This window comes from Papio anubis, chromosome 2 (assembly GCF_008728515.1).
Source record: "Papio anubis isolate 15944 chromosome 2, Panubis1.0, whole genome shotgun sequence".
Classification (NCBI taxonomy): Eukaryota; Metazoa; Chordata; class Mammalia; order Primates; family Cercopithecidae; genus Papio; species Papio anubis.
In genome coordinates, this window is record NC_044977.1 from 171,687,593 (window position 1) to 171,712,284 (window position 24,692).

At 44.4% G+C, this 24,692-nt stretch overlaps 2 protein-coding genes across 5 annotated transcripts in view; one reads left to right on the forward strand and one right to left on the reverse strand.

The window, feature by feature from the left end:
- RARB (retinoic acid receptor beta) overlaps nt 1–22,046 on the forward strand; it is a 771,255-nt gene extending 749,209 nt beyond the window's left edge. For all 3 annotated transcript variants that reach the window (XM_017955965.2, XM_003895181.4, XM_009201805.3), the window contains 4 exons: nt 4,655–4,831; nt 17,645–17,849; nt 18,665–18,823; nt 20,548–22,046. In XM_017955965.2, coding sequence (XP_017811454.1) covers nt 4,655–4,831; nt 17,645–17,849; nt 18,665–18,823; nt 20,548–20,744 — 738 coding nt within the window. In that variant the 3' untranslated portion in view covers nt 20,745–22,046. The remainder of the gene's footprint in view (nt 1–4,654; nt 4,832–17,644; nt 17,850–18,664; nt 18,824–20,547) is intronic.
- A 51-nt stretch (nt 22,047–22,097) lies between these two features.
- The window catches only part of TOP2B (DNA topoisomerase II beta), a 66,264-nt gene continuing 63,669 nt past the window's right edge, over nt 22,098–24,692 (reverse strand). For both annotated transcript variants that reach the window (XM_031662882.1, XM_031662881.1), the window contains exons 35-36: nt 23,613–23,707; nt 22,098–22,602 (exon numbers count right to left, since the gene is read on the reverse strand). In XM_031662882.1, coding sequence (XP_031518742.1) covers nt 22,432–22,602; nt 23,613–23,707 — 266 coding nt within the window. In that variant the 3' untranslated portion in view covers nt 22,098–22,431. The remainder of the gene's footprint in view (nt 22,603–23,612; nt 23,708–24,692) is intronic.

Here is a 24,692-nt window from a genome sequence, read left to right on the forward strand (position 1 = left end):
GGAGGCAGAGCTAAGTTTGAGGAGGTAGGTCGGGGCTGGCTTCCTAGGGGCTTTGGGTGCGGGATAAAGTGTGTGAATATTAGCCCTCGGGAGCCAAGGGGAGTTTCTAGTCAGGAGAAAAAGCAGTTCCAAGAAGGTGGCCCCTAGCTGCTGTGTCTGACTGGAAGGCTTCGGCAGGGACACAGGGCAGGGCTTTTGATCTTTCTCAGATGTATCCTGCAGCTCCAGAAGGCATTCATGGCCCCTTTCAGCAGCTGGGACCACTCCAGAATTCTAGTATTTCCTGGACATCCTCTAGGGCCTTGGACTACACCCACCACACCACCCCTGCACTCTACCCAAGGTCCCGGATCTCTGAACCCCAGGAGTGAAGGGGCTGCAGATGGACAGATGGTCCCTTCCAGGGTCATGTCCCAGCTCAGGAATCTTAGACGATGGTGGTCCAGGAGCACACCTGAAGCATGACCTCCAGGGGAATCCCACAGCATCACTCTTGCTGTGAGCCAGGTTGCTAGGAAACACTCGAAAGATTCTGCAGACCCTCCCTACTTGCCCTCTCCCATTGCCCTTTGCTCGAAGCCCTCTCTGCCCACACACTGCACCATGCCGTTAAGATGACGCCCTCATGTCTACCCAGAGCTACAGGGTGGCTGCCAAGCTGCCTTCTCCCCACTGTTGGAGGCGTGTGGTCCTGAGGAAAATGCTGCAGGCACGTTGGGGGCCTTCTCTTCTGTTCTCCTCTGTTGGGGGCAGATGTTCCCGAAGCCATCTTGTCATAGTGCCTAGATAATGTGTGTGTTGACCACAAAGAGATGTTGGCTGGCACATAACATTCTCTTTGGAGCTGGAGCTCTTGTAGCTACCTGATTGGAAGCATCCAGAGATTCCAACAAGGAGGGAGATCACAGATGCAACCACAGGCTTTAGGAGTCAGGAAGTTCTAACCAGAAAGTAGAAATATGTGAGGAATCAGTAGGGAGGGGGGTGACATGGTGCAGCCTAAACACCCCAACCCAACTGTGTGGGTGAATCCCATACCCTCCAGTTCGCCTGCGGTGTCTTGCACAAATGACTGTGCTTCTGTGGGCCTTCGCTTCCTTATCAGCCAAATGGGGACCGTAATAGTGCCTACCGCATGGGGGCGCTGTGAAAAGTAAAGCGAGTCAATGATTGTTAAGCACATAGAACAGTGCCTGGCACGAGGCAAGCCCTAGAAAAGGGTTGGTTACCTACAAAAACATACAAAATGCAGGAATGGAATGTGAGTGACAGGGACAGTCTGCAAATTAAACTTGAAAGGACATCAGTCTCCAGGATGGTGGAAGGAGGCACCTCCATGGATATACCCAACATTGCCACAGATCTTTCATTCTTTATTCCTTTAATGAAAATTGACATTTCCTGCTTAGCTTTGAAAAAAAAAGCCAGAACCCTTGAACAAACCACTGTAATACCCAGGCGCTGCCTCCAGCGCGATTTAAAGATGCTGGTGATTCCACTTTCCTTTATGGGTCTTGTTCTGAAAGTCCTGCCAGTCCAGGAAGACAGCCTGTTGCAGCAGAGAACCAAACCAGCAGAAGAAAGGGATCCATTTGCGGGGCAAAACTTGCCATTTAATTGGATTTCATAGTAGGATTGGGCTTTTCTGCTGCTTAAGATGGCCCTGGGAGGCCATGGCGCGATCCTCCATATGGGCCACCGCGCAGCATCCTGGGGAGGCGCTGCAGCTCCTGTGTCTCCTGCCGAAGAGGGGACCTCCCTGGAAGCCCTGAGCAGACTCACAGCTGGCAGCAGATGGAGGAGAGCCCCTTGCCCTTCTGCCTTGGCTGTTTTCCTCATCAGCCTGCCTCATATTCACAGCAAGGGCCCCTCCTCACCACCCAATTTTCTGCCTCTCCTCTGCTGGTTTTCCTTCCTGCACACTCAGAAATGCTGCTGAAAATCCACGCTTCCCTGGTGCTCCCCACAGCCGCCTTCATTACCAACCCAAGCAGGCCAGGGCTCTCCATTTGCCGCTGCTGGAAGATAATATATAAGCCATTTGAAGCCTCATGCCTATGAATCCAGCAGCCAGTATAATAAAACACCAGGTTATTTTGTGTTTTATTAACTGCCTCTTCCCTTCAGTTTGCATAATAGTGAGTTAGATTTACATGCCGTTAAGACGGCTGTGCATTATTTTTAATAGAAGGTGCGACAGGCTCCTCTCTCAGCCCTGGCGCGTGATAAAGTAACCTCATCCAATGTTGATGAAGATTTCGTTCACACTTGCTGGGTCTGGGCAATGTCTTTTTTTCCAGATGGATACTCTATTGTAAAATGATTTCCCTCCATAAGCTTGACTCTCCGTCCCTCTCTTCCGTGTCATCTTCCTATGAACCGGATAAACTGCCTATTAAATTTAATTACGGTCCGAATGGCCACACATCTTGATCTCATGTTCCCCCAAGTGTACTGTATTCCACCAAGGTCCTTGAGGAAGGAATAAAATAAATCTGAAGGATGCGTGTCTACTCTCCACAAGGAATGTCATGGAAGGCACAGTTGGCCGCCATCGTTTTTACGGTGTCTAGGGCACCTCGTGCAAACTCTCCTTCCTGGCTTTCCATGCAGACATTCAAAGCAAGAGCTAGTTTTATTGACTTCCTGTAGACTGATTTTAACTGAGGTGGGGAACTAAAGATACCAGTTTGAGAAACACAGTACCTCTCCTGAGCTGTTTACATTTGTCAGAGGACAACGTCAGCCTTTTGTTGGATGGTAAATTACAAATATCTCATTTTATCTGTAAATATCTTTGGCCGGGCGCGGTGGCTGAAGCCTGTAATCCCAGCACTTTGGGAGGCCGAGACGGGCGGATTGCGAGGTCAGGAGATCGAGACCATCCTGGCTAACACGGTGAAACCCCATCTCTACTAAAAAATACGAAAAACTAGCCGGGCGAGGTGGCGGGCGCCTGTAGTCCCAGCTACTCCGGAGGCTGAGACAGGAGAATGGCGGGAACCCGGGAGGCGGAGCTTGCAGTGAGCTGAGATCCGGCCACTGCACTCCAGCCTGGGCGACAGAGCGAGACTCCGTCTCAAAAAAAAAAAAAAAAATCTTCATATGCATTCTAAATGAAAGAAGCTTCTGCAAACGAAAGTAAAGCATCAGTGCCATTATTACCATCCTAAAATAAAATTATCTCCAACACCTAATAGCTCATATTTCTAGTTTTCTCATATATATCACCATCTCTTTACAGTTTTTTTTTTAATTAAAATTTAGATAAGGTTTACATCACGCAATTGGTTGTCAGTCTTCTCAGTATCTTAGGTCAGGTTTATTACAGTATAATTTACATAATGTAATGTTTATCTTTTTTAAAGGTATAATTTGATGAGTGTGACAAAAGTACGCAGTCACATAACCTGACCCCAGTCAAGATGTAGAACATTTCCACTGCTCCAAAGAGTTTCCTTGTTTACCTGTGGTCAGTCCCCACCTGCATTCCCGCTCCTGGAAAACCACTGAGCTGTTCTCAATCACTATAGTTTTGCCTTTTCCAGAACGTCATATAAATGGAATCATTTTGTATGTGGGCGTTTATGTGTGCCTTCTTTGGTTTAGCATGCTTCCAAGGTTTATCCATGTTGTAACATGTATTACAGTTTCCTTCCTTATTAACGCTACCTAGCATTTTCAATGCAAAGTTGTAATCACAATTTATTTATCCACCCACCAGTTAATGAGCATTTGGGTTGAGTTGCTTTCAATCTATACATTTCTCTCTCCACTTGTTTTTCTCTCTTGCAATGTACTCATTGAAAAAACCGGTTCATTGGTTTTGTGGATTTTCTGGCATTCTGGATGTTGACAGCTGTACCCCTTTTGTGTCGTTTACCATATCCCTGGATTTCCTGAGGTTATATCTAGAGTCTCAGTTTGATTCAAGTTTGATTTTTGGCCAGAATGTTTCGGAGGTGGTGGCGTGTTTTCCCATCAGGGCATCAGCATGACAGGTTGCCTGTTTTTAAGAGATTAACAACTACTGATGGTCGACGCTTAGAGCCATTCGTTCATCAGTTAGAAAATGGTGAATCCTCATTCTTTCCTTGTTTGTTAGCTGGATAACTGCATGCAGAGAAACTCCCTCTCATCTGTTACTTGATTATCCAATGGTACAGGAATAAGATTTTAAGCATTTTAAAAAGATGAATCCAGCCGAATGCAATGGCTCATGCCTGTAATCCCAGCACTTTGGGAGGCCAAGACAGGTGAATCATGAGGTCAGGAGATCTAGACCATCCTGGCTAACACAGTGAAACTCTGTCTCTACTAAAAATACAAAAAGTTAGCCGGGCGTGGTGGCACACGCCTGTAATCCCAGCTACTTGGGAGGCTGAGGCAGGAGAATTCTTTGAACCAGGGAGGTAGAGGTTGCAGTGAGCTGAGATTGTGCCACTGTACTCCTGCCTGGATGACAGAGTGAGACTCCGTCTCACAAAAAAAAAAAAAGATGAATCCAGGCTGAAAAAAAATACAGCTGCTCCACCAACAAGCTGCCTGCTCAAGGCTGACATGTCACCCCCTTTAATAGGAAACACACTGAGTTTCTCCCCTCCTGTAGTGCTTCCCAGAAACTGTATCTGATGACATTTTCTCTCTGTCCTAGAATTCCAGTGCTGACCATCGAGTCCGACTGGACCTGGGCCTCTGGGACAAATTCAGTGAACTGGCCACCAAGTGCATTATTAAGATCGTGGAGTTTGCTAAACGTCTGCCTGGTTTCACTGGCTTGACCATCGCAGACCAAATCACCCTGCTGAAGGCCGCCTGCCTGGACATCCTGGTATGTGCTTTTTTGAGCTCTCAATGATGGGGCTGGGGAGGGAGAGCGGGCACCGTGGAGGGGAGGGGAGGGGACCAAGAGGCATTGAAGATCTCCAGAGGAGTTTTTGAGTTTCGACTCTAGCACTCACCTGACTTAGTAGGTGGACTCACCTAGCCTCTGGCTCCTTATCTGTGAAATGGGCTGAATTCCCATCCCTCAGGCTCACTGAGGTCTGCGAAGCTCAAATGAGCTGAGGTTGGCAAACTCTGCAGGTGAATGCTGGTCTGTTTCAGTCTTCCTGAATGTTTCTAAGTTCACCCCGGATACCCTGATTTTTACAAGAAATAAAATAATCACATATGCTGTCAGGACACCTGGCACCTGTAAGTTACCGAGTAACCATTGCCACTCTTCCTCAGGTCTGTTTAGCAAACAGGACACATAAACATTCAAGCTTCCTGTACGACCACCGCACGCAGGGACCTCTCTCCTCTTAAGTGGGAGTGCGTTCGTGTGCTTAATTATAGTAACTGTATTTGCTTTGCAGAATGGTTTATACCCAAAGCTGTGAAAAACCTAATAAAAAGGCAATGCTTTTACAGCACTTCAAAAGCTGATTGTACTTTCCCTATGTTCTGATGCATCCCTGGGAGAGGCTCCACAGGCCTCTCTGCATACATACGTCTAATGGGAGCTGCTCCCATCCAAGGAAACAGTCCCAGCCTGAAGTTCCCCACCAGGGAAAGACAGGGTGGACATCCGTCCTGTGGAAGACAAAGTGTGCTGGCCCCCTTACCCTCTTTAAGGCTCTAGAAGCATAGCACGAGCAGGGCAGGGAGCCAAGGGGCATCAGGTATCCCCTTTGTACAGGTGAGGAAACTGAGGCCCACAGACATGCTATGACTGAATATTTGCATCCTCTAAAAATGTGTATGTTGAAGCCTTAATTCCCAATGTGGTGCTATTAGGAGGTGGGGCCTTTGGGGGGTGATTAAGTTTAGGTGAGGTCACAAGGGTGGAGCCCCAAGATGGAATTAGTGCCCTTATAAGGAGATGAAGCCACCAGAGCTCCCTTTCTCTGCCTTGTGAGGATATAGCAGGAAGGCAGTTGTGACCTAAGAGGAGAGCCCTCACCAAGAACCCAGCCATGCCGGCTCCCTGACCTCAGACTTTCAGCCTCTAGACCTAGGAGAAGCAAATGTTGTTGTTTAATGGGCCAGGTCTCTGTTATAGTAGCCTGAACTGACTAAGAACAGGAGGGCAGGGGTCTTCCCAAGGTCACAGATGGGGGTGGTACAAGATCAGGGGTGGAGTGGGGTATAGAGCCAGGGTGGTACTGGGCTACCTCCAGGCCTAAGAGGATGTAAAAGAGGATGATGAAGCATAAACAGGAGCCCTTAGGGACAGCAGAGATGAGAGAGTTGTGGGCCACAGTGAGAGAACCAGCTAGACCACCAGAGAGTAACAGAGACAATTTGACAAATCAATAATGATATTAACAATGAGCTATTAGAACAATGTACAAAAATTACTGGGTCTTTTAATACTTTCCTGACAAAAACTTAAAATGTAACACTCAGTAGAATTTCCCCTAAACCTCAGAACGCTTCCAAGATATTAGCAGAGACTGGAGTTACCACCACAGTGTCTGAGTGGTCTGTGAGGTGACACACAGCAAATCAAGTCCACAGTACGCAATGCTATGTCATTCTGACAGCCTGTATCACACAGCCACCCAGCAGGGCCTGGAGCCTTCCCAGTCCTCAGGTTCTGACCTTGACCTTCTCCTTGTTCCTTAATCCTTCTTTTGTCTAGTTGCCAGATGATGACAGTTTGTGATTCTCAGCCCTAGCATATGGAGTGAGAGGTATACTTTGAGATCCTCCGGGAAAGTGGCTTATTTCTGCACAGCCACACACTTAGTGATCAGGGTGCAGTCTCCACAAGATTTAAATCCCCTTCCTCAATTTAGAAATCCCCTTCCTGCCTCCAGCAGCTCTCTTTCCACATCTCAGCTTATACTGAATCCTGCAGCGGTCTTCCAGCCCCGTGGATCCAAGAATTCGCCATTAGCCCCTCAGTAGTCAGGTAGAACAGAAACCAATTTTTGTGACCTTGGCCAAGTTATTTAACTTCTCTAAGCCTCTGTTTACCTATGTATATAAAATAGAAATGCAAATCATTAAGGCATTAAATAAGGTAATTACTTAAATGGGATTAACTATATTAACAGCTGTAATACCTAGCATGCAGCAGGTACTTAACCAATGACGTTGACAAGGCCAAAGCTGGGTTAATGTGGGCAATTTCAGCCCTGTGGTGGGAATCAGGAAACTTTCAACCACTCCTTCCTGGGCCATGGGGGTGAGGAGTCTGGGTTGGGGTGCAATAGGCCAGCGAGGAAAATGTCCTGATAGTTAAAGGGCAAAGACCTCCAGTCACACAAGACAAAGCTCGAAGGAATACGCATTTGGCCCTAGGCAAGAGCTTGTTTCCAAGAATTTGTAGCAAAGGCAGTTAATCACAAGATCCTGCAAGTACAGAAGTTCAAAGAGCATATTTTGAATGAGGATGTTAACTGGCACAGCTGTTTAGAAGAATCTTCTTATCTAAGTCATTGATATGTAGATAGAGTGGGACAGACAAACTGAGAGGATGAACAGACAGACAGACGCAGGCTGAGGTTATTCTCAGACCCTAGAAAGGAAAACCCAGTCTCTCTCAAGGGTCACCAGCCCTGATTGAGTATGGCCTGTTCAGAGCCACGTGTCTCGTTGTGTTGTGTGTGGTCTCTCAACAAGACAAGGTAATATTTCTGACTGTGCGCCTGCCAGGGCCGGCACTTTCCCAGGAAGATGCGGTCAGCTGTGGGACACGCAGTCGAGGCTCTCCGGGAAGGGTCGATTCAGAATCACGAGGTGAGGGCCCTCATGATACAGGCAGAGGATGGAAGGCCTCACCTGTCCTGCCCTTGCTCACCTTCCACGGGAATTTCCCATCCTCGCCTCTGCTCGGTGGGGACCCTTTGGTGGGCAGCCCATAGCCGGGCTTCCTGCATGAGGTTGGAGCCAAAAGATTCTGAGGCCACGCTTTGAGTTTCATGTTTTCCCACAGGAGCCAAGTAGCCAAAAATGTCTCTATTAAGATAGGCAGACTCTTCATAACCACTGCAGATGGGTTTTTTTTTTTATGTTCACTCAAGAGCTGGTAGCATCCTAGGGCTGTGTTCAGGCAAGTGAGGGAGCCCTGGAGCAGGAGTGGCCCCTTCACCTGGCTCTGCCCTCATGTTTCCTTCTTGTTCAATCTCCTTTGTCTCCTTTTTGCCTTTTCTTCCACCCCCTCTCACCTGCCTCTTCTCCTCTGCAATAATTAGGATCAAGTCTCTCTCAACTTAAAATAAAAATCATAAAAATAAACCTTGAGGTGGTCACACTTTGGTTTCTCTGCCTCTTCTCTCCCTCCACCCCTCTTCCCTCCCTCCCTTCCTTCTCTTCCTCCTTCCACAAATATTTGTTGATGACCTACTGTGTGCCAGGCACTATTCTAGGCTCTGAGGAGGCAGCAGAGGGAACCAAGCTGAAACCCCAGCCCTCACGGAGCCGACCTTCTCCTGGGGGGACACAGACAGTAAGGAAGCAGATACATGGATTAGACAGCGTCTTACGTGCAACAAAGAAGGACAGATGCAGAATCTGGGATGGGAGGGAGGGCTGGGGCTTGTTTCCGTAGCTCAGACACAGATGGCATTTGAAGAAACCTGAATGAAGAAACAGAATTTCCCAGTGTTTCCCAGAAAGAGCCAGGCCCAGGAGAAGACCCTGATGGGAGGGGTGTGCGAGTCCTGGGGAGCCTAGAGAGAGTGGAGTTCAAAGGCCCTGGGGCGGGGGAAGCCCCGGCAGGTTGGAGGAAGTGAGTGTGCTTAGAAGGGAGTGAGCCGGGGGGACGAGACCTTCGATCCCAGAGTGGGGCCTGTGATCGTGCACAGATTCTCCTTCTCGGTCTCCTAAAGAGTCACTGGGTTTTGAGCAGAGGTGTACCGCGGTCTGACTTTTGGTTTAAACGTTCGCTCTGTCTCGTTATGCAGCACTGCGTCAATATCGCTTGAAGTCATGATTCTCACGCGTATTTACTGAGCACTTACTTCGTGGATGTGTGATGGCAGAGTGGAGAGTCCCTGTCCTGTTGCACTCTACAAGCTCTCCGGTCAAGCTCTCCAGCCCCGCCTGGCCTGCTCCTACTTTTGCCACAGTATTTATCTCCTCCACTCACCCCCCACCCCACCCCACTGCACCCCATCCTGGTTCCACACGGATCCTGCTCCCCTTCAGCTTGCCCAGCTGTTGAATGTGGGCTCTGAAACTAGCATGCCTGGGTTCAAACTCCGGCTCTGCTGCTTACTAGCTGTGTGACCTTGGGAAAGTTACTTCCCTCTCTGAGCCTCAGTTTCCTCATATTTACGATGAAGATGGCAATAGCAGCTTCCTTTCAGGCTCTAGAAAGCATGCAATGAGGTGGCACGTAGAGCTTGGAACAGTGTGTGGCACCCCACAGGCCTCAGTTACGCTGAGTGTTATTGCGAAGTTGCACTACGCCCTCAGGGGTCCTGTTATTGTCTGCATTTTGCAGGCGAGGCAGCTGAGGCCCAAGGGGAAGCCAAAAACCCATAGAGCTCCCCCGAGAGAGTTTCCAGCCTCTGGATAAAGGAGGGCAAAATCGCTTTTGCAAAGTAGAAAACCTTGAGCAATTTTCGGATGAGAAAATGACTTGCTTTGCCAGGGTTTGTTTAAAGACTGTGGTGGAGAATTCATTAAGTAGCTGTATTTTTTACAATGAAATTAAACCCTGTGGGAACACAGTGAGGGATAATGATCCACTTGTGATTCTGAAGACAGGGTTTTCATAGCAGCCCCCGTGGGCAAATGATGGGGAAAGCTGATATGCCACAGTGAGGCGTGGGTGGTGCAGCCAGGCCACTCCGCAGAAGCGAGAGGGGCCTTCCTTCCTGGACCGGGGCTCAGGCCATCTTGCCTCTGCCAGGGTTGCCCTCGTAGAAGAGCCATTGCCTGTGTTTCTCAGAGCTGGAACTTCAGAAACGCAACTGGTTGTATTTGTCAACATGGGAGAAAGCTCAGAGAGGCGAAGCGACTCTCCCCAGGTCACACAGCTGGTAAACAGTGGAGCCAGATGTTGAACACAGGCGAGCTGCCCTCAGAGCCCACATTCAACAGCGTGGGCAAGCTGAGGGGAGCAGGGTCAGTGTGGAGCCAGGACGGGTGGGCAGGGTGGGTGAAGGAGGTAAACACTGCGGTAAAACTGGGGGCAGGGCAGGCGGGCTTGAAGAGCTTGACTGGAAATTCTAGGTGTCCATCTGGCCCAACTCACAAGGGCGCCTCTCTTGGCTATATCACCTCCTGGCGCTGCCTCGAGCCTCAGTCAAGCTCTTTCCTGACCCAGAGCCTTTTTACATCCCATTCCCTCTGTCTAGATTGCCCACCCTCTTCTCCTCACATCCTTCCTGGCCTATTCCTCATCTCAGCCAAAATGCCATGTCTTCAGAAAAGCCTTCCCCGACCAGCCACCCGATTCCTTCCTCACACCGCGGGTCTGTCCCAAGCTCTTAAGGCACAGCGTAATTACAGGTGCATTTCCCAGCAGCTTCTCCCCCGTTTCTTGTCTCAGTGAGAGCAGGAACCATCTTAGGGTTGGTCGCTGTGGCGGAGTTCCAGGCTCGAAAGGGGGATTTAGCGAATAGTTGTGAATGAATGAATGGGCAAATGAATTAAAAGTCAAAATTCAAATTCCAGCATATATACTGCCTTTGGAATGTCACATCTGTTAAGGCTTCAAGATTTAAAGTCTTTCCCTACAAGACACACGACTTCCTGAGTCCTGCCACCCACCCACTGCCCTTACTGCCCCCAAGGAAAATATTCCCATGCCAGTCACAGCGGCACCTTGCTTCTGGTGACGCAAAAGTGATGGCCTGTGTGACTTCAAAATGTGATTTGTGGCTCCTTGAGGCCCTGGAGACCATGCAGCTGTATAGCCATGGAGGGCTGTTCCCATGTGAACCTGTCGCTCCCTCTCCCCTTCCTGGGGACTCAGTAGAGACGAGAGCCCAGGCTGGTGGGGAGCGAGCTCTGGCCTTGGAGTCCCACAGCCCGAGCTCAGGCTTCGGCATTGCGCCTGGGCATCTGTGCCGTCATGAGGAGGCCCTAGGTCTCTCCTGGCCTCAGCTTAGCCACCCGTAGATGTGGCACGATTACCGCATGAGGCACCAGGAATTGCTGTGGGGTAGCCAGTGTAGTGGTTAAGAGGGTGAGCTTTGCAGTCCAACTCCCTGGGTTCAAATCCCAGCTCTGCCATGTAGGAGCTGAGTGAACTTAGGGAAGCTAACTTACGTCTCTGAGCCTCAGTTTCCCCACCAATTGAATAAGAAGAATAGTAGCTCCTCCCCACTTAGGTTGCTGGACTAAAGAATTGAGTTAATTAGTTCCTGGCGCCTGGTGAGTGTTCCTCTAAATAAGCCGTAATCGTCAGTCTTGAGTAAGCCTAGGCTGCCCTTGTGAAGTGGTGTGTCTGAGCAGCTAGGCAATAGCACCTGGGGCTGCGCCGTCACGTTCAGCAGCTGCAAGGCAGTTGTGGCTCATGAGCACCTGGAAATGTGCCTGGTGTGAAGTGTGTATTGCAAAATAAACACTGTCTTTTAAGGACATAGTATTTAAACATGTATAATATCTCCTCAATGATTTTTTGTATTGATTACATGTTGAAACAAAAATAATTTGGATATCTTAAGTTAAACTAGATTATTAAAATAATTCCATCTATTTCTCTCAACATTGCAAAACAATGGCTACTAGAGTGCTGGTCTACAAAACAGAGACGGTGACAGTGACAAGGCTCTCCTGCTGCTTCTAACGTCTGTATTTTCTCCTCAGTGAAGGCAGGCTGGCTACAGGTCCCATTGGGGAAAACGTTCTGTTCCCATGAACTCATCACAACAGGCACTGTGTGTGCTGCATGTGTCATTGTTATTAGTATCTCTACTTAAACGTTGTTACTAGTATCACTACTTAAACATTCCCACAGGCATGGGGGGATAGATTGTCAAATCAGATCAGGATCTGCCCGCATGTTGCCAAACACAATCAGTGTAGAGTGACCAAGATGGGTGAACAACCTGAGCTTTCTCCTTTGCCTGAAAACCGGGCAATCCCTTGATGCCTCCCTCCAAGGTTTACAAGATAGAAGAGAGTCTGATGAAGGAATTCAGTTTGTTCATTCAGGAAATATTCATTAACCACCTGCTGTGTGGAGGACACTGTTCTAGACATTAAAGACACAGCAGAGAGCAAGACAGGTGTAAACAGCAGTCTCATTCTCAGAGCTCATATTCTAGAAGGGAGATAGGCCAGGAAACTCAGATCGTGACAACTGCTATGAAGAAAAGGAAACAGGGTGGTGGTTTGCATCGTGGAATACTACACAGCAGTGAAAAAGAATGAACTATTGCTGTGTACACTCATGTGGGTGAATCGCACAGAGATAATATTGAGTAAATAAAATCAGACACAAAAGAGAATATTCTGTATAATTCCATTGATCTGAAGTTCAAGAACTTGCAAAACTAACTTGTAGGAATAGAGGTCGAAATAATGGTTACTTTTGAGGAAGAGGTTTGATTAGGAGTAGTCAAAGGAGCCGGTAGGTGCTGGAAATACCCGTATCGTGATCTAGGTGGTAGTTGCACAGGTATATGGTTAGGGAAAATGCCTTAAGCTGTACTCTTGAGATTTGTGTACAGCTCCAGGCTTGCATGCTATATTCATCATCTATTGCAGTGTAACAAAATACCACAAAACTTAGCAGCTTAAAACATAAGCATTATTATCTCCCATAGTCACAGTGGTTCAGGAATCTGGTACTGACTTCATTGAGTGGTTCTGGCTCAGTATCTGTCATGAAATAGCAATCAAGACACCAGTCAGAGCTGCAGTCATCTAAAGAATTCCAGAGGCTGGAAGCTCTCTGCCTCCACAATCACTCATCACATTTGTCTAACAATTTAGTGCTGGTCATTGATGGGAGGACTCAGTTTCTTCCTCTGTGGACGTGTCCATGGGGCTGGATAACTGTCCTCTTGAAATGTCAGCTAGCTTCCCCCAGAGCAAGAGATTCAAGAAAGAACAAGCAAGAAGGAAGTGACAATGCTTTTTGTGACCTAGTTTCACAAGTCACACACCATCACTTTCACCATATTCTATTTGTTAGAAGCAAATCGCTAAGTCCAGGCCACACCCAAGGGGAGGGGAATTAAGCTCCACCCCTTAAAGGGAGTAGTATCAAAGAATTTGCACACATATTTTTAAACCACCACGTGTTATACCTCAATTTTAAAACAATGGTATTTCTTATTCCAAAAACCAAAAGCATGATGGGATAGAAAATCATGGGTTTTAGAAAGCATTTTCACTGAGGCTTTAGAGGAGGTGACATTCAAGCTGAACTCTGAGAAGTGAGCCATGTGAAGATCAGGGAAAAGCACTGAAGCCAGAGGGAAAAGCAAGTGCAAACACTGCCTCAGCAGTGCGTCATTGAAGCTTCACAAAGCAGACCAAGATGGCCAGAAGTTCATGAGCAAAGGAAAGGAGAAGTAGTTGAAGTTGGCAAGGTAGGGAGAGGCCACTGAGGCCACAGGAAGAAGTCTGGATTCTATTCTGAAGGGGACTAGAAGTCATGTGAGGAGTTTTCTCCTCTGGTGAACATTTTGGACAACATGCTCTGGCTGCTGTGGATTGACCACGTAGTACTCAAGCAGGAATGGAAATAAGGGATCACTTCAGAAGCCCCCACCATAAGAGAGGTAATGGCAGCTTGGTGGACAAGCCCCTGGTTCTGCCTCTGGGGTCCCGCATCATCAGATTCTTCCAGGGTTCCATTATCAAGCAGGCCTACCCCAAGACACACACAGAACTTACACTCCCATCAGAAGCAGTAGAGACATGCACAGTTGTCTTTGCTGACGGCAAGAAAAGAAGGTTCTTTTTGCCCTGAGGAGGATCAAGTTTGACCATCAACTGGAGCTTTGTGTTGTCCAACAGGGCCCGGCTTTGGTGAGACAGCCTGGCCTAGGCTATTTTTACCCATCTCGTGGGGCCTGGATGCTGGTCTTTCCAGATAAGATGCCTTCCTTTCAAACAAAGAGTGTTTTAATCCTGGAGAAGTACTTGGTGGTTGCCACTGGCATTTGATTTTAGTGTGACAAAATGAAACGACTTGGGTTCTCTCCAGAGACAGAAGCAGCCGGAAGCAGTGAGGAGGATGCCCGTTTCACCTGGGGCCATCCTGTTTCAGGCTGGGGCCGGGGCAGGGAATGGAGGCTCCTCGGATAAAAGGAGACATTGAGCAGTCTTCCTCCTCAGGCCACGTGCGTTCCTCTCTGGAGGTACCGATTGTACTTGGTTTCGGCTTTGAACTTTCTAGGAAGAGAGGCAACAGAACATGGTTTAAATGCCTCATCAGAATCCAAATACATTCTAACTTTTGAGGAGGAAAACCTTTTCGAATAGAATAGTTAGAAACATTTGAGGGCTGCAGTTTGGATGTGGATTTCTAAGTGAGTTATTGGCAATTTGCGAAGTCCTAAATCCTGGTCTTCTGTTCCTTTCCGACAAATCTCTGGATTCTTTCATTTTTGCAGGGGACAGATCTCATGCATTCGTTTCTTGGCAGCACGTTACAGCTGCAAAGCCTTATTTAGTACCCATTTGATTCCAGACTAGAAATGTATCCGGGGATTTGGGGCCCATAAATATTGAGCATACTACCTTTGTTGTTGTTGTTGTTGTTATTGTTGTTGTTGAGACAGGGTCTCACTCTGTCGCCAAGGCTGAAGCGCAGTGGCGTGATCCCAGCTCACTGCAACCTCCCCCTCCCAGTGCAAGCGATTCTCCAACCTCAGCCGCCCCAGTAGCTGGGGCTACCGGTGTGCTTCACCAGGCCTGGCTAATTTTTGTGCTTTTTGGTAGAGACAGGTTTCACCATGTGGGTCAGGCTGGTCTCGAGCTCCTGACTGCAGATGATCCATCCGCCTTGGCCTCCCAAAGTGCTAACTTTGACTGTCACTTGATAACTCCCTGCAGAGGCAGTATTTCCTCATGTTTCTCCAGGTAGTTGAAGGAACATCAGGCTAGGGATTGGAAGACCTGTATTCTAGGCTCTAGCACTGTTGCTTGTGTGATCTTGGGCACACTTGATCTCCCAGGGCTTTCAGGGGAAATGTGAGGCTTTATGCCCAATGACTTCTGAGTTTTCTTACTGCTCTGACATTGGGAATGGCTTCATACCCCATCAGTTACCAAGGTGAAGTGAAACAAGTCAACCAGTTGGGAACCCAGAGGAAATGGCTGGGCTAGCTCAGAAGGGCCTCTGGGGAAGTATCTGGGAGGTGAAAATAACCACCCATCCAATGAAGAGAGATCATGGTAGTGTTTGGATAACCACTCACATTAACGGTCAATTGCTAATTCACGATGCCACTTGATTATATAGTAGGAGCGTTAAGAAGTTTGATGACATGTCCTGATTTAGATATCTCTACCACCCCTCCCAATATAAAATGAGGTTTCTGTTTCCAGGCCACAAGCTCTGCACCCCTCTACACCAGGTAGGCCACCGTGAATAGTTATGCAGTTATGGGCTGCACAGAAGTGCCCAGTAAGGCTGATATCAAAGTCAATACTGGGCTAAAGGTGATCTAACCTTAAAGAGGTGTCTAGGTTTGAGTATTGGCATGAAGAGAAAATGAGGCAGCTATGGAGCAGTGGTTAAAAGCACAGGTTCTAGAAAAAGATAGCCTAAATCCAATCATTCTACTAGCTTACGTGACCTAGCATAAGCTATTCAGATGTGTTTCCCCAGCAAATAGTAACAACTAATGGGCTGATAGGAGAAATAATACACTAGTGTTTAGTTACGGTACCTGGTAGGTGATCAGTAAAACATTAGCTCTTACTGTATGTTAGGGATGAAGAGTGCTACTCATTCACAGTTTTCCTCTTGGAGTTTTAACCAATAACACACTGAAGTCAGACTTTTAAAAAAATATACCAACAGAGGCGCTGCACCCTCACTCTATCGGATGTCCTGGTGCCTTCCTCCGTATACACGCTGGAGTCCTCTGTGTAGGAAGAAGGCTGGCTCCTAGGTCACTGCCTTCTTGGAGATATAGAGAACCCAAAAGCACGTGACCATCGCAGTGCAACTGTCCCATCGCGGTTCATGTGGTCCACTGGGTGTGAGGCTCCTGTGGATCCACCACCAGTCAGATGGGACTGACTTCCCCATGGGCAGTGTCCTGGTCCCAAACCCCCAGTGTTTCCCCGACAAGAGGAGAGATTTGACAGAAGGTTTTGTTTTAGGAGACCTGATGGGAATAGGGGCAGGATGCAGAGGCTTTACTACAAGGAGTTCCCTCCCAGGTAGGGGGTCCTGTGTCTTCCTCAGAGGCCACTCGTCTCTGCACATGGCCATGTAACAGGAATAAAGCAGGCCTTTCCGATCACATCTGTCCTCCTGTAGGTTGATACTGAGGTGGACATTCACAGGGCTATACCCAGTCAAATTAAGTGCCAGTATCTGGGAAAAACTCTCAACTTCTTCAGCCTACTGAGTTGTTCACTTTCAATTTACTTCTCTCTGTGCTTCAAGCAGCTCTGAAACTTTTTCAGAGGGAAAAGTCAAGCATGGCAACCTGGTCAGCAGACACCTTTTACTGCTGGTGCAGAAATGTGGTTCTGGGTGGCGAAGTGCTCTGGAATGCACAGAGCTCCTCACCAGCGTTTAGGCTTCATAGGGCAGTGGAAACCTGAGCCCGGATTGAGTATCGACAGAAGCAAGGCATTTTCAGTTTGTTTTGCTCTGAGTGAGGCTTAGAGGCATAGGGCAGTGAGCAGGAGTCTCCTTAGTAGCTGGCACCCCAGGGGGCCAACAGGGTTATGTGTCAAGCATACACTGGGTGGGACTGGGAGACTCTGGCGGAGTGACTCAGGCTTTTTGCCTGTAGAAATCCTGTCAACACTTTAGGGTTCGGTTGAAATGCCACCTCTTTATGGATCTGCCCTTGATTTCCTCTTGCCTATTTCTGAGCTTTCCTTCTTCTGAACTCCCTAACACCTTGCTGGTTTCACTCACGTGCCTTGTATTGTAGCTGTCTGTGTAACTATGCGATCAGAGGCATCATGGGAGAGTCAGCCTAACTTGGGTTTGAGTCAGATTCAGTTACATGTTAACTATGTGACATTGGGCACATCTTAAGTCCTTCATTTGTAAAATAAGAATAATATTCATTTTACCAAGCTGTTTGAAAGATTGAATATAGGTATGTACAAAACTTGATATATACTATGCATTTAATAAATGATATTGTCATTTATTGTACACCGTAAGCTCTTAAAAAATAGAATCTTATTCATCTTTTTTTTTTTTTTTTAAACCTCCAGCACCTGGCACAGTGCCTGGGACATACTTAGGTACTCAGTAAATGTTTATTTGAATCAAATAATGAATTACTTTTAAAAAGATATTTCTCAGAATTTCTTGGGTCCTGTTTAGTATTTCCTAAAACACTTCAGCCCCTAGGTTTTGACTTCTGTAGTCTCTTAATGAAAGAGCTAAAGAAGACATTCAACATGTGAAAGGGGGACAGACTGCCCCATGTGATGTAAGAGCTTCTTGGAAATCTTCATGTTATTTCCTGCTTAAATTTGATTGATGATTTCAGGACAGGCTGGCTTAGAACATCCATCAATTTTTTTTTTCCCCTTCCAGATTCTTAGAATTTGCACCAGGTATACCCCAGAACAAGACACCATGACTTTTTCAGACGGCCTTACCCTAAATCGAACTCAGATGCACAATGCTGGATTTGGTCCTCTGACTGACCTTGTGTTCACCTTTGCCAACCAGCTCCTGCCTTTGGAAATGGATGACACAGAAACAGGCCTTCTCAGTGCCATCTGCTTAATCTGTGGAGGTACCAACTATGTAGAAAAGCCTCATGAAATTCCATGAAGAACAGTTGATACTTGCCATTCGTGAAAAAATTCCTCATTTCCCTTTTGGAGTTGTTTACATGGGAAAAGATGTGAATAAAGCCAGGCACACATGCCTGGGTTCATTGTATTTTTTCATGTTGTTACAAATTAACTAATGGTATTTGGGATCCTTCAGCTCAGAACGACATCCCAAAAAGCTATTACTCCAATTGCCACAGGGTTTTTTTTTTTTTTTTTTTTTTTTTCCTTAAATGTAGGATCAGACTATTGTAAAATGAATTGCCTGGGGACATTTGAATGATGACCAGGGACTTGTATGTGCTGTTTGTTATTTAGTGGGTAGGTATACGAGTATTTGGCTGGGCCCTCCCACCAACCCTTGGAGGACTGGGATAAAATTTAGCTTTCTTCTCTGTAGTGACCCCTACTGGCCTACAGGAGGCTGACTCGTAAGTGGTTAAAAAGTAATGGCTTTAATTAAGGAGCCGATTTACTTTGTGCTAAAATAACCATCCTGCTCAAGGTTTTAATTCAGTTCGGTAGTGACACCTTCTGGTCACAGGAGGTAATTCTTTCCCTGGGACAAAAGCAACCAGCCATCAAAATGTTTATACTACCAAGGGGAGTGGTTTTTTTTTCAAGTATCACTGCTTAAAGCAATTGCGTAAGTCTGCAAATTTGTGTATGTAACTGAATCACCAAATTAATGAACTCAGTAGGAATAAGGAAACAAGGAAGAGGGGAAAAGGGCATAAATCCTGATTTTATTTAATACTTTATTCCTGGTATGTAGACCGCCAGGACCTTGAGGAACCGACAAAAGTAGATAAACTACAAGAACCATTGCTGGAAGCACTAAAAATTTATATCAGAAAAAGACGACCCAGCAAGCCTCACATGTTTCCAAAGATCTTAATGAAAATCACAGATCTCCGTAGCATCAGTGCTAAAGGTATGTCTTTGTGTTCTCAGTACTGTAGCCACACAGTGGACTTGAGGGCCTTACCAGGTTGTGTCGCTTTATTCAATTCAGGATGTTTAATGGCTGCTTTTTAAGTTTTGGAACTCATTTCTCATTGAAATCAAAAGAAATAGTATCCCCCCCACCCCATCCCCCCAAAAACCCCTCAAATCTTACCCTATTCAACTATCTTAATGATTAAGAGCTTTAAAATTTGACTGATAAGAAAAACATTGTTTTCAAGAGAATGTACTATAACAGGCTAATTGTCTAGGTTCATACATTTAATTCCAGCTTTCTACACACCTCTGGTTTATGTAACCTTGACTCCGGTTTTTCCTGAATGTCTAAACCTTTGTTAAGTTTCTCTCAATCACTTTAGCCATTGCTCTTTTGTATATAGGCAGATTTCCTTCTGCACACTTCTAAGCAAAGGAATTCTTGCCTTCCTAAGAGGTATAAATATTCTTTGCCTAGTGATTTTCTGTTTATGTAGCAACTCAAGCAATTAGAGAGGTGCCTAGAGCTATATCACAGTTGAATGTTAACAGTAAGGTTTTTCTATGTAGAGACACAACTCAGCAGCTATCCCTGGTACCAAATGGGTTATTGTCATTCTCCTTTCCCCATCAGACTACTTACTCTGTCTCTGAAGATGTTTGCTAGCCAAGGAATAAACTCTGTATTTCAGAAAGTGCTTAAAAGCACAGGGAACTTGTTTGATAAGCAGTCTTAACTCCTGAGCTCCTTCTAAGAGGTCTCCTCGATGAGCATTCTGAATTCATCCTTGCATGGGATTAAGAGAAGTAAACAGCAGATACCAGTGTGGTTGTGAATATGGTATCTTCGATTTTTAAAAACGAGGCTGTTTAAAACTTAATACTGTCATTCTGTACAGATGACTAGTGATATCTAATAGAATTTACTGCAATTACAGAAATAATCTGTACTGTTCATTTCAGTAGCCACTAGACACAAGAGGTTCTCGAGCACTTGAAGTGTGGCTTATGCAACTGAGGCACTGTTTTTCTAATTTTATTTAACAAATTTAGCTACCTAGTGGGTACTGTACTGGACAGAGTGCTGCTAAATCAAGTTGTTAATAATAACCGCACATTGTCAGTTCCTCTGTTTGCGGGTAACTGGCATCAACCTGTCTTTTTCAAGATACACTTCTTTCATCAGGAACTTCTCTTTGTAAATTGATATTTCCTGAAACGAAGACATCAAGTTTAAATGTCACCATATCTCTGCTGCTTTTCCATAAAGTAAAAAATGTTTTAATGGTGTAAAATATGGATGGTCTCTGGGAGGCATTGTTTGCATAATTTTCTGTTATCAAAAGGAGCAATTGTATCAGTTACTGCTTGCATAAAAGACGAATAAAGTTCTAGCAGATCATAAAAAGACCCTCTCTTATCAACATACTGTGAGTCTGAGCTGGCCGAGAACCCAATCTGATTCTAACTTCAGAACAAACGAACATGATTTTTGGTGGATGCAATTCCCATTCCAAATACATCTTTGTATTTATGAGTGTGATAGTAATCCATGGATCCTTTTCAACAAAAAGCCACCTGATAGTAACATTTCATAATTCCTAAGTGACAGTCTTAGGAAACACCTCTGTTAAAATATATGAAAATTGGTCCCTGGTTATCTGTCATAGCTTAACTCCTTATCTTAACCAGATTTCCATTATCTCTTTTGAAAAGGTGCAGAACGTGTAATTACCTTGAAAATGGAAATTCCTGGATCAATGCCACCTCTCATTCAAGAAATGCTGGAGAATTCTGAAGGACACGAACCCTTGACCCCAAGTTCAAGTGGGAACACAGCAGAGCACAGTCCTAGCATCTCACCCAGCTCAGTGGAAAACAGTGGGGTCAGTCAGTCACCACTTGTGCAATAAGACATTTTCTAGCTACTTCAAACATTCCCCAGTACCTTCAGTTCCAGGATTTAAAATGCAAGAAAAAACATTTTCACTGCTGCTTAGTTGTTGGACTGAAAATATATTAAAACTCAAGAAGGACCAAGAAGTTTTCGTATGTATCAATATATATACTCCTCACTGTGTAACTTACCTAGAAATACAAACTTTTCAAATTCTAAAAAAATCAGCCATTTCATGCAACCAGAAACTAGTTAAAAGCTTCTATTTTCCTCTTTGAACACTCAAGATTGCATGGCAAAGACCCAGTCAAAATGATTTACCCCTGGTTAAGTTTCTGAAGACTTTGTACATACAGAAGTATGGCTCTGTTCTTTCTATACTGTATGTTTGGTGCTTTCCTTTTGTCTTGCATACTCAAAATAACCATGACACCAAGGTTATGAAACAGACTACTGTACATGTCCACCTACGTTCAAAAAGGTAACTGTCTTGCTTTCATGGAATAGTCAAGACATCAAGGTAAGGAAACAGGACTATTGTACAGTATGACAAGATAAGACTGAAGATATTCTAATTTAGTTAGTATGGAAGCTTGTCTTTGCTCTTTCTGATGCTCTCAAACTGCATCTTTTATTTCATGTTGCCCAGTAAAAGTATACAAATTCCCTGCACTAGCAGAAGAGAATTCTGTATCATTGTAACTGCCAGTTCAGTTAATCAAATGTCATTTGTTCAATTGTTAATGTCACTTTAAATTAAAAGTGGTTTATTACTTGTTTAATGACATAACTACACAGTTTAAAAAAAAAAAAAAATTTACAGTAATGATAGCCTCCAAGGCAGAAACACTTTTCAGTGTTAAGTTTTTGTTTACCTGTTCACAAGCCATTAGGGAAATTTCATGGGATAATTAGCAGGCTGGTCTACCACCTGGACCATGTAACTCTAGTGTCCTTCCTGATTCATGCCTGATATTGGGATTTTTTTTCCCAGCCTTCTTGATGCCAAGGGGCTAATATTAACTCCCAAAGACACAGGCATGGAATCAGACTCCTTTGACCTTGTTCAATCACTATGAAGCAGAGTGAAAGCTGTGGTAGAGTGGTTAACAGATACAAGTGTCAGTTTCTTAGTTCTCATTTAAGCACTAGTGGAATTTTTTTTTTTTTTTATATACTAGCAAGTCTGTGATGTACTTTCACTGGCTCTGTTTTTGTACATCGAGATTGTTTGTTTAACAATGCTTTCTATGTTCATATACTGTTTACCTTTTTCCATGGAGTCTCCTGGCAAAGAATAAAATATATTTATTTTAAAGGTGTGTGGGAGCCTTTACTACACTTTAATCTTCAGTAAAGAGACAGAGAACACAGTTCCATTTTTAATGTTTAAATTTCATTTCAAAAAGCAGGTCTGTAGTTTGTAACCATGACAGTTAAAATCTGTGCTAATGCACGGCAGTCTATAACAATTCTACAAGCCAATCAGACAGACAGTACGTGACATTTCAATGAGTAAAAAAGAGCATAAAACTGTATGTGTAAGAACAAAATGTTAAAAGGCCTACCACAATAATAAAAATCCATCATCAATTACATCATCACATTAAAATAAGCCAGATGTACAAAAGTCTGAGACAGAAAAGACAAAAGGACAACACAAGGTATTTGTTGAAAAATGTTTGTTTGTGCTCTTTGGGCACTTAATTAAACATTGCAAAATCAACATCATCTTCTTCTTCATCAGACTCTGCAAAATATTTTACTTCTTTCCTAGCCCGACCGGTTCGTGGCAGAGAAGGTGGCTCAGAAGGGAAGTCTGAGGGGAAGATGTCCACATCTGAATCCTGATCAAAGGATGTTTTCTTCGGTTTCTAGATTTTTTTTTTTCAATAGATTAGATTTAAAAGTTATTAAAAGAAATAAAGACTAGTATGAAGAACTATCACTCCTTAAACTTCACTTATGTTTAGGAAGTATTACCAATAATGGAACTTTTAAAATTAGAGTTGTAATGCTAACCTAAGTTTAAGACCAGTTACCTTATTTTTTGGAGGAAAAAGATTACATACAGTAATTCGCTACCTTGGTTTCATATTTACCAAGTTCTAGCCTGAAAAATGTAACACTTTTATTTCTAAAATTATATTTTACCCAAAAAGTATGCACAATGCCCAGATTAGTAAAAATTCAAGCTGTCCTATTGCTAAGTACGTATCAAGAATTCATGGGAGGAAACAAGACTCCCGCACCACGTGGAGTATGCACTGTTAAGTGTTTTAAAACATGCAAAGCATCACCGAGGTGGACCTGAGACACAGAAGGTGACTGGATGGAAAAGGTCAGGGTGGAAATCAACATAAAGCTATGATCATCTACACTGGTATTTTTAAGTTTTACTAGGAAGAGAAAAAAAGGGATGGAGGTAGCTGATGTCATTCATTTACCTAAAAAAAAAAAGTGTACTTCTGGAAAAGGGTCAGACTAATTGGGAAAATTAGCCACAGTCAAATGAATTCAATTAAAAAAAAATCAAATTAGCCCTGGTCAAATAAATCCAAGTTAAAAGGAAACAGTCTTTAGTCTGAAAAATAATATTTTAGTCTGAAAGAGTCTAATATTTAGGTAACATAACAGTACTATAGCTCAATGGATGAAACGGAAGATTCTAAGTAGGTTAATTTATAGCACACTGTTATTTAGAAACTAGTCCTGATTATATACATTTATACTTGAATAATTCCTTAACCATATACAAGCCCCATATTGATATGAGATGCTAGGTGGAAAGCTGTTCCAGGACTGTAGTAATAAGCAAACTAAGTCAGTTACAGATCTTTTTTTAAAAAGCCATGCACTAATGTGCAATGATGTTCCCAGTTACCTTGCTTGCTGTTTTGGATGTTTTCCTGCCAGGGTTATAGTCGCCTTCATTTTCAGAGCCAGATGCTTTCCTTTTCTTTGCCCCTCGGCCTTTACCTTAAAATGATACAAAAGGTTTTTTCTTCCATGGGTAAGTGCAATATAAAAAGATAAATGCCACAACATTGTAGTTTATTTCTTTGGCATGCCCAATCAGTGGAACACTGCAGTCCTGATCTCTTACTATGAGTGATTATAAACAACTTGGCAGTAGCATTTCAATTCTGGGATTGACATGACCAAAGACTTTTTCACAAATATATTTAAATTAATGGGAAAGTCCCAAAGACAAATTTTAATGATGAATCCCTTCATACATAAAACATCTGTATTTGCTATGTGGTCCTTGAGCCTGAAAAGGAAATACCTTGGAAAAGTATTTTTTAAATTACATGTGATTTAAATTTTTTTTTAAATTTCTAATTTGTCATGGGCCAATACTTTTAAAAATACAATAGAACACAAATTACTAAAAAATGTAATCACATGCTGTTTTATTAACACAAAATTATCATAAAGGTCTAAATGTTTACTCAGTTTTACTTATCAAAGACTAGTAACAACCAATTGCATATCCCACGTTGAGTGGCACCATCTGAGAACCATCAGTATTGACTATAAAATGTCAAATACATATTCCTTCTCAGACCTAGACTTGGCACATGCAGCATTTTTTTCATCTACCTAACCTCTTATTCTCATCATTGGAGGTGAAAGGAGAAAAGGTAATATTTAAGTAGGGGCCAGATGTTCTCCATCCCACAATGATGCCAATGAAATAAAATAGAACTAGATAGCAATTAATTTTAAATCTTTAAAAATTCCTTGACAGCTAGATTGGACAAGTACAAAGATAGCCTTACATAATCTTGGGATGTCATATTTGATCAAATTAATCAGGGAAATAGCATTTTTGAATTGATAAAGGCTTTCAATCCTGCATATCATGAGTACTACCTTCCCAGTCCCTATGACTCTTTTCCACCCTATTATCCCCATTTCCCTTTGGTCCACAGCTCCCCTTATCCCAACCACTCCTTTA